Source organism: Merops nubicus, unplaced genomic scaffold (genome assembly GCF_000691845.1).
Source record: "Merops nubicus isolate BGI_N331 unplaced genomic scaffold, ASM69184v1 scaffold5130, whole genome shotgun sequence".
NCBI lineage: Eukaryota > Metazoa > Chordata > Aves > Coraciiformes > Meropidae > Merops > Merops nubicus.
In genome coordinates this window covers 18,560-30,548 of record NW_008583437.1, presented here as the reverse complement: position 1 = coordinate 30,548, position 11,989 = coordinate 18,560, and the positions used below count along the sequence as shown (strand labels likewise).

The 11,989-nt window shown below is 41.9% G+C and overlaps 1 protein-coding gene across 1 annotated transcript in view; it reads left to right on the top strand.

The window, feature by feature from the left end:
* Nucleotides 1-920: 920 nt before the first annotated feature.
* The window catches only part of NGLY1 (N-glycanase 1), a gene marked incomplete at its 5' end in the record, with an annotated part of 20,329 nt that continues 9,260 nt past the window's right edge, over nucleotides 921-11,989 (top strand). Inside the window, 5 exons of the mRNA XM_008940626.1 lie at nucleotides 921-1,080; nucleotides 8,099-8,321; nucleotides 9,047-9,168; nucleotides 9,572-9,717; nucleotides 9,893-10,003. Of these exons, the coding sequence (XP_008938874.1) occupies nucleotides 921-1,080; nucleotides 8,099-8,321; nucleotides 9,047-9,168; nucleotides 9,572-9,717; nucleotides 9,893-10,003 (762 nt within the window). The remainder of the gene's footprint in view (nucleotides 1,081-8,098; nucleotides 8,322-9,046; nucleotides 9,169-9,571; nucleotides 9,718-9,892; nucleotides 10,004-11,989) is intronic.

The window sequence follows — 11,989 nt, the reverse complement described above, 5'->3', positions numbered from 1 at the left end:
TGAATTGACCTGTTGTCTCCTAATTATCCCTCCTCGGATGCTGGTGTTAAGAGGAATAGAGGAAAACACAACTTGAGCTCCTGATCCCTTCAGCCATTGTCCTAAGGTCCTGAAATCTCTTTTAATTGAGTCTGACCCTCTCATACTTGTGTCGTCACTACCCATTTGAAAGTAGAGAATATCAGTAGAGAAGAGGTAATTTAGCAGTACCACAGGCTTCCCCCACAACATGCCAGACTCTTAAAATCCCATTTCACTTTGTGTTGTCCTCCTTTAAATGGGAGTAAATAGTTTGCTCAGCTATTAACTCCACTATTGCTATCTTTAGCTATTTATTTTAGTAGATACAGATCTATCTTATTGGATACATCATGTAGTTGCCACTAAGTGACACTTGGGTAAACACACTGAAGAAACCTAGTTTTTGTATTTGATTTCTAGTGACATACACTGTTCTATAGATGGTCACAGGGCTGTCTGTTCCAATCTGTAAGCAGCTGGCCTGTGGGAGTAGGAAGCAGATACAGACAAGCAGCATTCATGAATAAGAAATAGAAAAGCAGCACTCATCAATAAGAGTCCTGCAAACTGGTGCAGCAGGGTCCAGGAAATACAGTGAATTACAGATTCTTTTGTGGATTTCAGCTAAAAGATGCCCAAAAGCAATGGGAGTGGGGAGGGGAAGTAAGTCAAAAACTGCTATCAGAGATGTCTCTTCTCCCTGAATCAGTTTTCACTCTGGACGCCATTCAGAATGCTGAAAAATTATGAGGCTGGCTTTGCAGTTTGGGTGATAAAAGAAATAATACAATTTAACTATCTATATAGAATTGTGACTGACTTTAAAATAGGAGGGCTTGACTATTCTGGTTTAAGGTGGAAGTTCATAAATCATCTTGTGACTGAAAATCCTTTTGCAGGGTGCAAATATATTGAAAAATCTTCGAAAAAAATTTGAGCATCTTGTGTTGATGTATGAGGATCCTTCTATTCAGCAGAAAGCACTAGCTTCAATTCCCCTCCAGCAGCTGAAAAGGAAGGCTCAGGAAAAGCTAGTACAAGCTACAAGACTGGACAAAGGTAATTCTAGTAAATTATAATCTGTATGAAACTAGAAATATTCTTTCAAACATCCGAATGATGCATATATCTATCGTTCTGCTGCTCTGTGGTTTTGGTCATACATCTGCAGGTTCCAAATGCTGTGTGTAAATTAGAATTGCCTTCTTCCTAACTTTCAAATTTTTTTATTCTCTCTCCTCACTTCTGATACTTTTTAACTTCATTTTTGTCATCCATCCTTTGCTGCTTTCACACAGAAATTTTCAGCTGTTAATTTCTGAATTAGTAGAAAACAGTGCTAGGGAAACAAATGGGTTAAGCATGTACTGTTATATTCCTTGCACCTAGAGTGAAGCAGCTACAGCAAGAGGAGAGGGGCTTCTTGTTTGAGTAGTCACTGTTTTGAAATTGTCAGAGTGCCATTTTTCCCATATGTACTATAATTTCAAATACAGAATAAAATTTAAAAATGGTTCTCATTTTAAACTGATATTATTGATATTTTCAGTGAGACCTTCCCAAGACAGAACCTGAATCGGGTTGCTCTAGATCCAAGAGGATGGCTTGTCAAGTATAGGCATAAATACTTGTGGCATTAGTGGCTAAAATTTATTTTCTTTATAAATGCAAACTTGGTTTGAACGTCTTTGCAAGTTAAAAATTACATATTTCTCGTTTCAAGTAACAGTTTTAGATTTGTTTCAGTAATATAGTGAAATTTTACTGGTGTGAGAGAAATTAAAAAAAAAAAACCAAGAAAAATCCAACCAAACACCAAAGAAACAACCACGCTTCCAAGACCATATTTAAACCAAAAAAAGAATTTTTCCCGTGAATCTTTGATAGAAGACTGTTGGAAGCAATTCTGTTAACTTGATGGAAGTGCTGTTGATTTGCAAACCAAAAAGAAGCCTCTCTCATCGTTTTTATAAATGACTTTCTGATGTCTCATACAAACACACGTTAATATGTAATTGTGCCTTTGGCATTAGGGAACTTTTTGAGACTGGCTTTTCTTAGTAACTTTTCTCCTTTTAATAAAGCTGTACCGGCAAATGGGAAACCACATAAAGAAGAGTGATGCGTTCTCATTCAGTGACGTGGGACAATGCAGTGGCGGGGAAAGAGATGTAGAAGGAATAAAAACTATTTAAATTCCTTTACAGAGGAAAATAAGGACAAACATACTTCTTAGACTTTACTCTACTTCTGCTGTGCACTTTATTAAAAAGGGAAAGGAAGGAGGGTGTTGTTTCCAGGTGCTGCTTCCCAGGCCATCAGGCTGATCTATTCCAAACGTCTTTGAGACTGTAACACAGATACAGATAAGAGGAAGGGATGGAACTCCACTGTTTTGGAGTGTGACAGTCTGAAAGCATTTTTAAAGAGCTTTATAGAAACATTCCTTTGGGGGTGGACTGTGTGTGAAGTGGATGGGCAACTGGCCCTCTCAGCTTACTTGGTTTATCTGTGGCACTGTATCAAGGCTGTCACCTGTGGGAATAACAGCTTTAGTCCTAGGGGACACTTGGTTTTAGGATTTCCCTTACAATGCATAATAGGCTTTTTTGGTTCATAGATCACGGTCATTTGATCAGAAGCACAGACTTTTTTCCACTGTTTCACCTGAGTGCTTTCCATTGGAAAGATGAATTGTTCAGTCAAAACTAGCTGCATGTCAGGGCCAGCTGTTTTCTGTTCAAATTAACTGCATTTGGCATTCTTCTTGTGCAATGTTTTTGTGAAGGATTTATTTTACAAACCAAGAAAAGAATAGTCATGTGTTAGAAGTCATATTTTCATAGATGGGTTCTGGTTTGTATGTTATCCAGGAAAAGAGAATATGGCCTGTGCTCAAAATCTTCCATTCAGTTTTTAGCAGAAAGTTGATTATATAAACATATCCATTTTGTAAGCAATAACGCCATGTCTGAGTGTTTCACGTTTTAACATGTAAAAAGTAAAAATGGAAATTTAACTGCAATTAAAAGTCAGGTTTTCTTGCTTCAATGTATGATCTTTTTTTCGTGCACTCCACGGTCTTGCAATGTTTTCATGGCTTCTTGGCAATGTGTGTTTAATAGATAGGGCCCCTCCAGAGTCTTTTGTACCAAACACTGTCAGCTTCAGAGGAAGATAGGAATTGAGCTTAAATAAACAAAACATACAGTTTACCTAGTTTTTCTTCACCATCTGATAAAGGAGCTAGTGCACAAATTTGGTGTAACTTCCTTTAAACAGCATTTTTGTACATTATTTTTGTATCTTCATATTCATTAGTCAGACCTGTGTGCACTGTGACTACAAGCAAACTAGTACATGAAATAACGAAGTGTTACTATCTATGGTTGCAGTTGGGCCTAGGTGATGGAGTTATTAGGAGGGTTTATTTGTTTATGAGTCTAAGAAGGAAGAATATTTCTTTGGGCACTGGAACAGAACATACCATACATTTAAAGGCTTTAAGGAGTCAAAAGGGATGGATCTCTTTTGGAAGACTGGGTTTTAAAATTTGTTAAGGTTATCCAGGTGGCAGAATGTGTGTGAATAGATTCTAAAACCTGTTGTGAACACAGGAGAATGGGACAGAGGAGTCTGATGGTCTAATCTGGTAAAATTAATTTGTGCAAAAAAATAAGGACGTCCTGTGACTAGCATGGGTAAGCTGATAAAGGTGTTTATTTGCTGAATTATAAACAAACGCAAGTTGTTCACAGGGTAGATGTGTATGTTCAGCAATAACTAAGCTGTGTTTGCAGAAAGTGCTCATATAACACATCGTTGCTCAGACTGCTGCCAGTATCCGATTCTTTGGGATTAGGAAATCAACGCAATTGTTCTCCCTGGTTTAATAGCTAGGAATAGGGAAATAATTGTTTAGTTGGGAGAAGACCTTCAAGACCATAGAGGCCGACTGTAAACCTAGCACTTCCAAGTCCACCACAAAATTGTGTCCCTAAATGCCACATCTGCACATCTTTTAAATACGTCCTGGAATGGTGACTCCTCTCCCCTGGGCAGCCTGTTCCAATGCTTTGTTACACTTTTGGTGAAGAAATTTTTCCTCATGTCCAGTCTAAACGGCCCCTGATGCAACTTGAGGCCATTTCCTCTTGCCCTGTCACTTGTTACTTGGGAGAATGCACTGACCCCCACCTCACTACAGCCTCCTTTCAGGTAGCTGTAGAGAGGTATAAGGTCTCCCCTGAGCCTCTTTTTCTTCAGGTTAAATAACCCCAGTTCCTTCAGCTGCTCCTCCTAAGACTCGTTCTGTAGACTCTTCACCAGCTTTGTTGCCCTTCTTTGGACATGCTCCAGCACCTTGATGCCTTCCTTATAGTGAAAGACCCAAAAGTGAAAACAGTATTTAAGGTGCAGCCTCACCATGGCTGTGTACAGGGAGACAATCATTTCCCTAGTCATGATGGCCACACACTATTTCTGATACAAACCAGGATGCTGCTGGCTTTCTGTGCCACCTGGGCACACTGCTGGCTCATACTCAGCTGGCTGCTGACTGATAACCCTGGGTCCTTTTCTGCTGGGCACCTTTCCAGCCACACTTCCTCATGCTTGTAGCATTGCATGGGGTTGTTGTGACCCAAGTGCAGGACCCAGCACTTGGCCTTGTTGAACCTCATACCTCTGGCCTCAGCCCATTGATCCACCCTGTCCAGATCCTTCTGTAAAGCCTACAGCAGATCTACCCTCAAGCAGATCAGCACTCCCACCAAACTTGGTGTCATCTGCAAACTTACTGAGAGTGCCCTCGATCCCCTCATGAAGATCATTGGTAAAAGTATTAAAGAGTGCTGCTTCCCATACTGAGCCCTGGAGAACACCACTTGTGACTGGCCACCCAGTGCCTTCATTCTACACCAAGTACACTGAGGTCCTTGAGCAAAAACAATCCCACGAATGTGTTTGCCTTTTCCCAAGGGAGGAGCAATCCACACTGCCTTCCCCAGCCATTTTCCTGGGTGCACTATAGGGACCTTGTCTCCTCCCACGGTATGGAGAGGTTCTGTTTGGGCAGGACCTGAATGGTTAACAGATCCTCTAATGTTAACAAGCCAAGTGACTTCTGCTAAATTTACATCCCAGTGCTTCCATCCCCCCTTGTCCAATGCCCTCAACATAGTCTTTAACAGTCCATTATATCTTTCAGTCTTTCTGGAGGCTTGTGGCTAGTACAGGATGTGATAGACTCACTTGATACCGTCTTTCTTTGCCCAGGAGTTTATAATTCCGAAAATGTGTCCCATTGCCTGGTTCAATTCTTTCAGGAGTACCATGGCACCACAAAATTTGCCTTTCAAGGCCTAAGATGGTGTTCCGGGCAGTGGCGTGGTTTACAGGATATGTTTTGAGCCAACCAGTTGTGGCTTCCACCACAGTGGGTCCGTAGCGCTTGCCTGGGTGTGCCCGTGGCAGTGGCCCGGCGCAGTGGGTTGCCACAGCGGAAACCCGGCCACTGCCCTCTGTTCCAGGGAGACGTGGCTCGCCTGATTGCAGCACAGGCTTCACGTTCGTGAGTGACCTGTGCGATGGCCTGCATGGTTAGATCCACCCCTCCATCACTAGCCCACCTGTATGTTGCATCTGTCTTGATGTTTCATGGGCTCATCGGGCTACAGATAGCTCACCCTTACACACCCAGTCCAGGCTGAGCTGGGCAACTTCAATTTTGGCAGCCTTGTCTACCTGTTCATTGTTTCGGTGTTCTTCAGTGGCGCAGTTTTGGAGCACATGAGCATCTACGTGACATACTATTAGAGTTGTGTTTTCCACTTGGGCAGCAATGTCCTGCCACAATGCAGCAGCCCAGATAGGTTTACTTCTATGCTGCCAATTGGTCATCTTCCACTCCTGTAGCCACCCCCACAGGGCATTAGCCACCATCCAGGAGTCAGTGTAGAGGTATAGTACTGGCCACTTTGCTCGTTCAGCAATCTCTAAGGCCAGTGGGATTGCTTTCACTTTCACAAACTGACTCGACTCACCTTCTCCTTCAGTGGCCTCAACCACTTGTCTTGTGGGATTCCACACAGCAGCTTTCCACTTCCAATGGTTTCCTACCACATGACATGATCCATCACTAAACAAAGCATAATGCCGTTCACCTTCTGTTAACTCGTTATATGGCAGCGCCTCTTGGGCACGAGTCGCCGCCTCGGGCAGAGCTCCAAAATCTCTGCCTTCTGGCCAGTCCATGATCTCTTCCAGAATCCCTGGATGGTTGCGTTTTCCTAGTTGAGCTCATTGTGTGATCACCACTACCCATTTACTCCATGTAGCACTGGTTGCATGATGTGTAGAGGGAATGTTTCCTCTGAACATCCAATGGAGCACAGGTAGTTGTGGTGCCAAGAGGAGACATGCTTCTGTACCAACAACCTCTGAAGCAGCTCGAATCCCCTCATATGCTGCTAGTATCTCTTTTTCAGTTTAACTCCATTCACCACCACTCTTTGCACCCAGCCATGTCATATGAGGAGATCAGGTTAGTCAAGCAGGACTTGCCTTTCATAAGCCCAGGCTGAATGGGCCTGATGGTCCTGTATGTGCCACATGATGGCACTCAGCATGATCTGCTCCATGATTTTCCCTGGCATCAAGGTCAGACTGATAGGCCACTAGTTCCCCAGATCCTCCTTCTGGTCCTTCTCTAGATGGGCGTCATATTTGCTAACCTCCAGTCCACTGTGACCTCCTCGGTTAGCCCGGACTGCTGATAAATGATGGCAGGTAGCTTGGTGTCAGCACTTCTGCCAGCTCCCTCACTACCTGTGGGTGTATCTTTTCTAGCCCCATAGACTTGTATAAGTGGTGCAGTAGGTCACTGACCACTTCCCCTTGCATTATGGGGGCTTCATTTGCTCCCTGTCTTCAGGGACCTGGGCACTGGGAAAACAACTTGTTTTTTAAAGACTGAGGCGAAAGCAGATTCAGTAGCTTAGCATTTTCCTCATCCTTGATCCCTCTGTTTCCCCTGCATCCAGTAAAGGATGAACATTTAGTCCTCCTTTCACTGCTAATTGATTTATAGAAATATTTTTATTTTCTTTTATGACAGTAGCCAGATTAAGTTCTCATTGGGCTTTGGCCCTTCTAATACTCTCCCTGCATAGCCTCATGACATCCTTGCTGTCCTCCTGAGTGGCCTGCCTTGCTTCTTCTAAAGTCATAAACTATTTCAAAAACTTTTTTTTTTTTTTTTTTTTTTTTCCCCTCCTGTGTTCCAGCCAAAGCTCTCTGTTTAGCAAGGCCAGTCTTCTCCTGCCAGGTCATCTTCTGACACACAGGGCCAGCTGGCTCCTGTGCCTTTACAATTTCCTCGTGGAAGAATCTCCAGCCTTCCTGGACTCCTTTGCCTTCAGGACTGTCTCCCAAGGGATTGTGTCAACCAGTCTCCTAAACAGGCCCAAGTCTGCCCTCTGGAAGTCTAAGACAGCAGTTCTGCTCACCCTCCTCCTTCTCTGAGAATTGAAAGCTCTTATCATTCTGTGATCACAATGCCCAAGACAGTCTCCAGCCACCGCATCACCCACAAGTTCTCTGTTTGCAGCCAACAGGCCCAGCAGGGAGCCTTCCCTACTTGGGTCCCTTACCAGCTGTGTCAGGAATTTCTTCCACACATTCCAGGAACCTCCTAGACTGTTTCATCTCTGCTGGAATTGGGAGCAGTAAAAGAATTGACTCTGTCTTCCAAGCCCCTGGCAGAATGAGTGGCATGAGGAAGTTTCACCAGACTTCACTTTGTATTTAGCTTGTTTTTCTGAACAGTTCCTTATTCTCACTTCAGCTGTAGTATTTAGGAGTGCAGTTTTTTGTTCTTTACATATACGGTTTGACATTATTCAGTCTTGAGAAGTCAAATTTTCTTTTGTGTGTGTGCTGAAGTAAAATGAAACTTTTTATAACGATATTTCTAAAGTATAATAAAGACCCAGGGGTGGTAATTTATGTAAATACTGGAAAGTCCAACTAAATTATTTTTCCATTTGACCTAACTGCTGTTGTGTAAATTTTACAGGTTCATATGTGAATGAAGAGGACTTCTTATTGTTGGAGCTCTTGGACTGGTTTAAGAATGACTTTTTTCATTGGGTAAATAATCTTCCTTGCAGCAGGTGTGGTGGGCAGACAGAGCCTAAAAGTGACTACCTGTTGCCTACTGATGATGATCAAAAGTGGGGTGCCAGTCGAGTGGAAAATCATTACTGCAACCGTTGTCAGCTCTGTAATAGATTTCCAAGGTGAGCATAAAAAGATGTGCTTCGACTTTTTTCTTGTCTTTCAAGAGGCAGCTTTGTACTTGTGTGTTTAAGGAATGAGTGATAAGCTGTTGGTTGAAAGATTAGAGGAGCTGTTTTAAGTAATATGATAGGATGGCTGATGAACCAGCAACTGATCTACAGGATTAGAGTTTTTTTAAAAACAGTATATAGCTTTCTTTTTCATGGCCTTGTTCTGAATACTTGTCTAAACTTTTTTTTTGTGCTAATTTGATAAAGTACAACTTCTGGTAAAATATGTTAATATTGGCATAGTATGTAGGTAGATTCTTGTTATTTCAGGGAAAACTTGCACTTCTGTGGGAAATCACAAAGGGTAACGCATATCTTTTGCAGAGTCTATAGCAAAAGAGCAAATATCCAGTTTTTGCTAAGTATCAGAAGGACCAATGTCCAAAAATCATTTTAAGATAAAGTCTTAAGTCAGTCTTGAAAACTAAAAAAACCCCACCAGATTTATTTAAGTGCTGCTATAAACATGTGATGGAGTCATGTGAGTCAATGTGAAGGTAGTCTTCTGCTCACACTTGTTTTGTGCAGTACAGCAATCATTTCAGCTATCTTCTGTGGACTGAATGTCACTGTAATCTACTCAGGTCTTCACAAAGACAGTCATGATGTAAAGAGTTTGAAAGGTGAAATATAATTTCAGTTATTCAGCGTGTGGTTTTTTTCTTTTCCTATAGGTATAACAACCCTGAAAAACTTCTGGAAACCAGACGTGGGCGCTGTGGCGAGTGGGCTAACTGTTTCACACTGTGTTGCAGAGCTGTAGGGTTTGAAGCCAGATACGTCTGGGACTGTACAGGTATTACTGTTCTAGAATGTTGTAATGTTAACACAAACCTGTGCAAAATAAGGTTATATATTTCATGGTTTTCAGATTATATTAGCCATCAAGCAGCATATAGAGTTACACAGTTCAGCTAACAAAGACAATATAAATTAATTTCCTGTCTTGCTTGATGAGATGAAATATAGTTCTGTAAGTAAGGGTAGATGATTGACTTCAGAGTGATACCTAAGGCACTGTGATATTAAGATAGAAAGGGAAAGCATTGATAACTTCTCCAAATGTAGATAAACAGAAAACATACTCTTTCACCTGTTCCTTCATTTAATATATCAGGAAAAGTCATAATATTCTACAATGTTAGAAGAGAGGATCTGTCCTTATAATTTGTTGTTTATTCTTGACCTATGTTATATAGATCATTTGTGGACTGAAGTATATTCTTCGTCTCAGGAAAGATGGCTTCACTGTGATCCCTGTGAAAATGTCTGTGATAAACCTCTTCTCTATGAAACTGGGTGGGGAAAGAAGCTCTCCTACATACTGGCATTCTCCAAAGATGAGGTAGGAATAATGCTGTTAATAATAACCGTACTTGCAGCTGTGTGACGAATTCATCTTAGTGCAATTTCCAGAATTATTCTAGAAGAGCATACTTTACTTAGCTAGCCACTTTAAATGAAGCAAGATACAGAGGAATTTTTGGTTGCTTTATTTTCTTCTTCAACTTGTACCCGAGGTTGTGGATGTCACCTGGAGGTACAGCTGTAAACATGAAGAAGTGCTGGCTAGAAGGACAGCGCTCAGTGAAGCCACGCTGCGGGAGACGATTAACGCGCTGAACAGGGCGGTACGTGGCTTTGTAGCTTTTCTCCAGGGGGTTCCTTTGGGGGAAGACTAAGTGTCCTTTCAGAATGTGAAGTCATTGAACAAAGGAATGCATCTGGTCATCGGATAAGAGTGTCCCTGCACTGTGCAATATAAGTGCTGCTAACTGTACAGGCCTCGTTTTACGCTGAATATGTAGGTATGGGTCACAGTGCTAAACTCATATGAAATAAGATAAAGAATGGTATGCCAGAGGATTATCGTATTATCTGTTATGTAGTCAAATATTTGTGTGTAAGTATATATATAAAATATATACCATGTGCATGGTTTTTTTTCCTGATGGCTTTAGAGGAGACTTGTGCATCCACAGATGTTGGGGGTAAACTACAACTTTTTTTGTAGCTGTGGACTCTGTGAGGGCAGCTGAGCATTTTTCCCATCCACAATGCTAGAACTTGAAAACTATAGTATCTATAGTTGTAAGAAATGTAGGCCTAATTTGGTTTTCATGACTCTTTACAAACTCTAGGAAGCAGGAGGAGTGGTTCACAGACTTTCCAAGACTTCTGAGAAGTGTTGATACCATCAGCAGAGCTTTGGCTCAGAGCTGCATTTACTGGTCACACCTAATGTCCCCAAAACGCTTGTATCCATTTGCACCTGCATGTCATAGTCACAGAACCTGAGTGCACTAGGCACCTCTGCTAAGCTTTTTCCACTCCCTACTTGGGACAGAGTGAACTTCACTCACTATACAAGAATACCACAAATCCTCAAACCACCTGTGAGGTTCCATTTTGTCCCCACTTCCTTCCAGGGCTAATTCCTGTGCATAGGAACTTCAGTTCCAGTGGTAGGATACAGCTGATGTCTTAATAAACATATGCCTTTCTGTCTGCTGGCTTGAAGGTTACATCCACACAGTAGGACTGTGACGAACTGAACTCATGTTTGAGGCCAGTGCTTGAAGTCATTTTTATCAGTAATGAAAAGATAATCAGATAGCAGAGTGGAGCACTGAGAAGGCTGGCCAGAGTGAAACAAAAGGAGGTGAAGGAGCAGAAATTCAAGGTGAAGAATGCATGCTCATTGTGCAGGGTTGCAGGAGTATAATGTCATCCTCTCCAAGCATTGAGGCATTGCTGGCTACAGAACTGATCTGAGGGCCCTTTCGTCTTATCTACTGGCAATAGAAACCCGTCACCAGACTCTTCTCTAACAGAGAGAACATTGGAAATGAGGTACTAGTAAGTTGAAAAATTACTCTGACAGTATCGGTGGAATCAGGGAAGTATATACAGCTGGTTTATGGGCTGGCTTGCCTGACCTCCATTTCACCTTAATGATGTCACTGTAGGATCATGCTCTTTTACACTTGGAGAAGTTGAGAGAACTCCAGTGAAACAAGTGGATTGTCATCTCCAACAGGTGGTACTGCACTCTGGTCTGTTGGCCTGTTTCTTACTCATTTCCACCTGCTTCATAGGACTGTGCAGCTCCTGAGCGAATAGCAGCACTTTTCAAGCAGAAAGAGCAGGCATTCTGGTAATGTTTGAAATGAAAACTTCATCAGAAACCGAGTACAGGGAAGAAGGCTAGACATGTGCTTCCTGTATTTCTCCTGTCTTCCTTTCTCTACACATAGAATATCCCAGCACTTTTTTCTCTGTGCTGCACACTTTCCCTGCTGCTTTCCAGTATTATTAAAGCTGTCTTGTGATTTTAGTTGGAACACCTTTGTCAATCTTTTTAATGATGTCTTATTTCTCAGGAACAACTTAACTCTCCTTTTCTACAAGCTGACTTCCCTCCTCCCACACACACTTCCTTTTGCTCAGTAGCTGTTCAGAATGTTTGATAAATTTATTAAATAGATAATAAATTTAATCCCTGTAAGTAACTGCTCTTACTAATTTTTAATTTTGTCTGTTATTGTTGGAGTTAGATTTCAGGGGGTTAGGGGCAGTTTGCCATTAGATTGCTGAAAGAACAGGGTTTTTTCCCT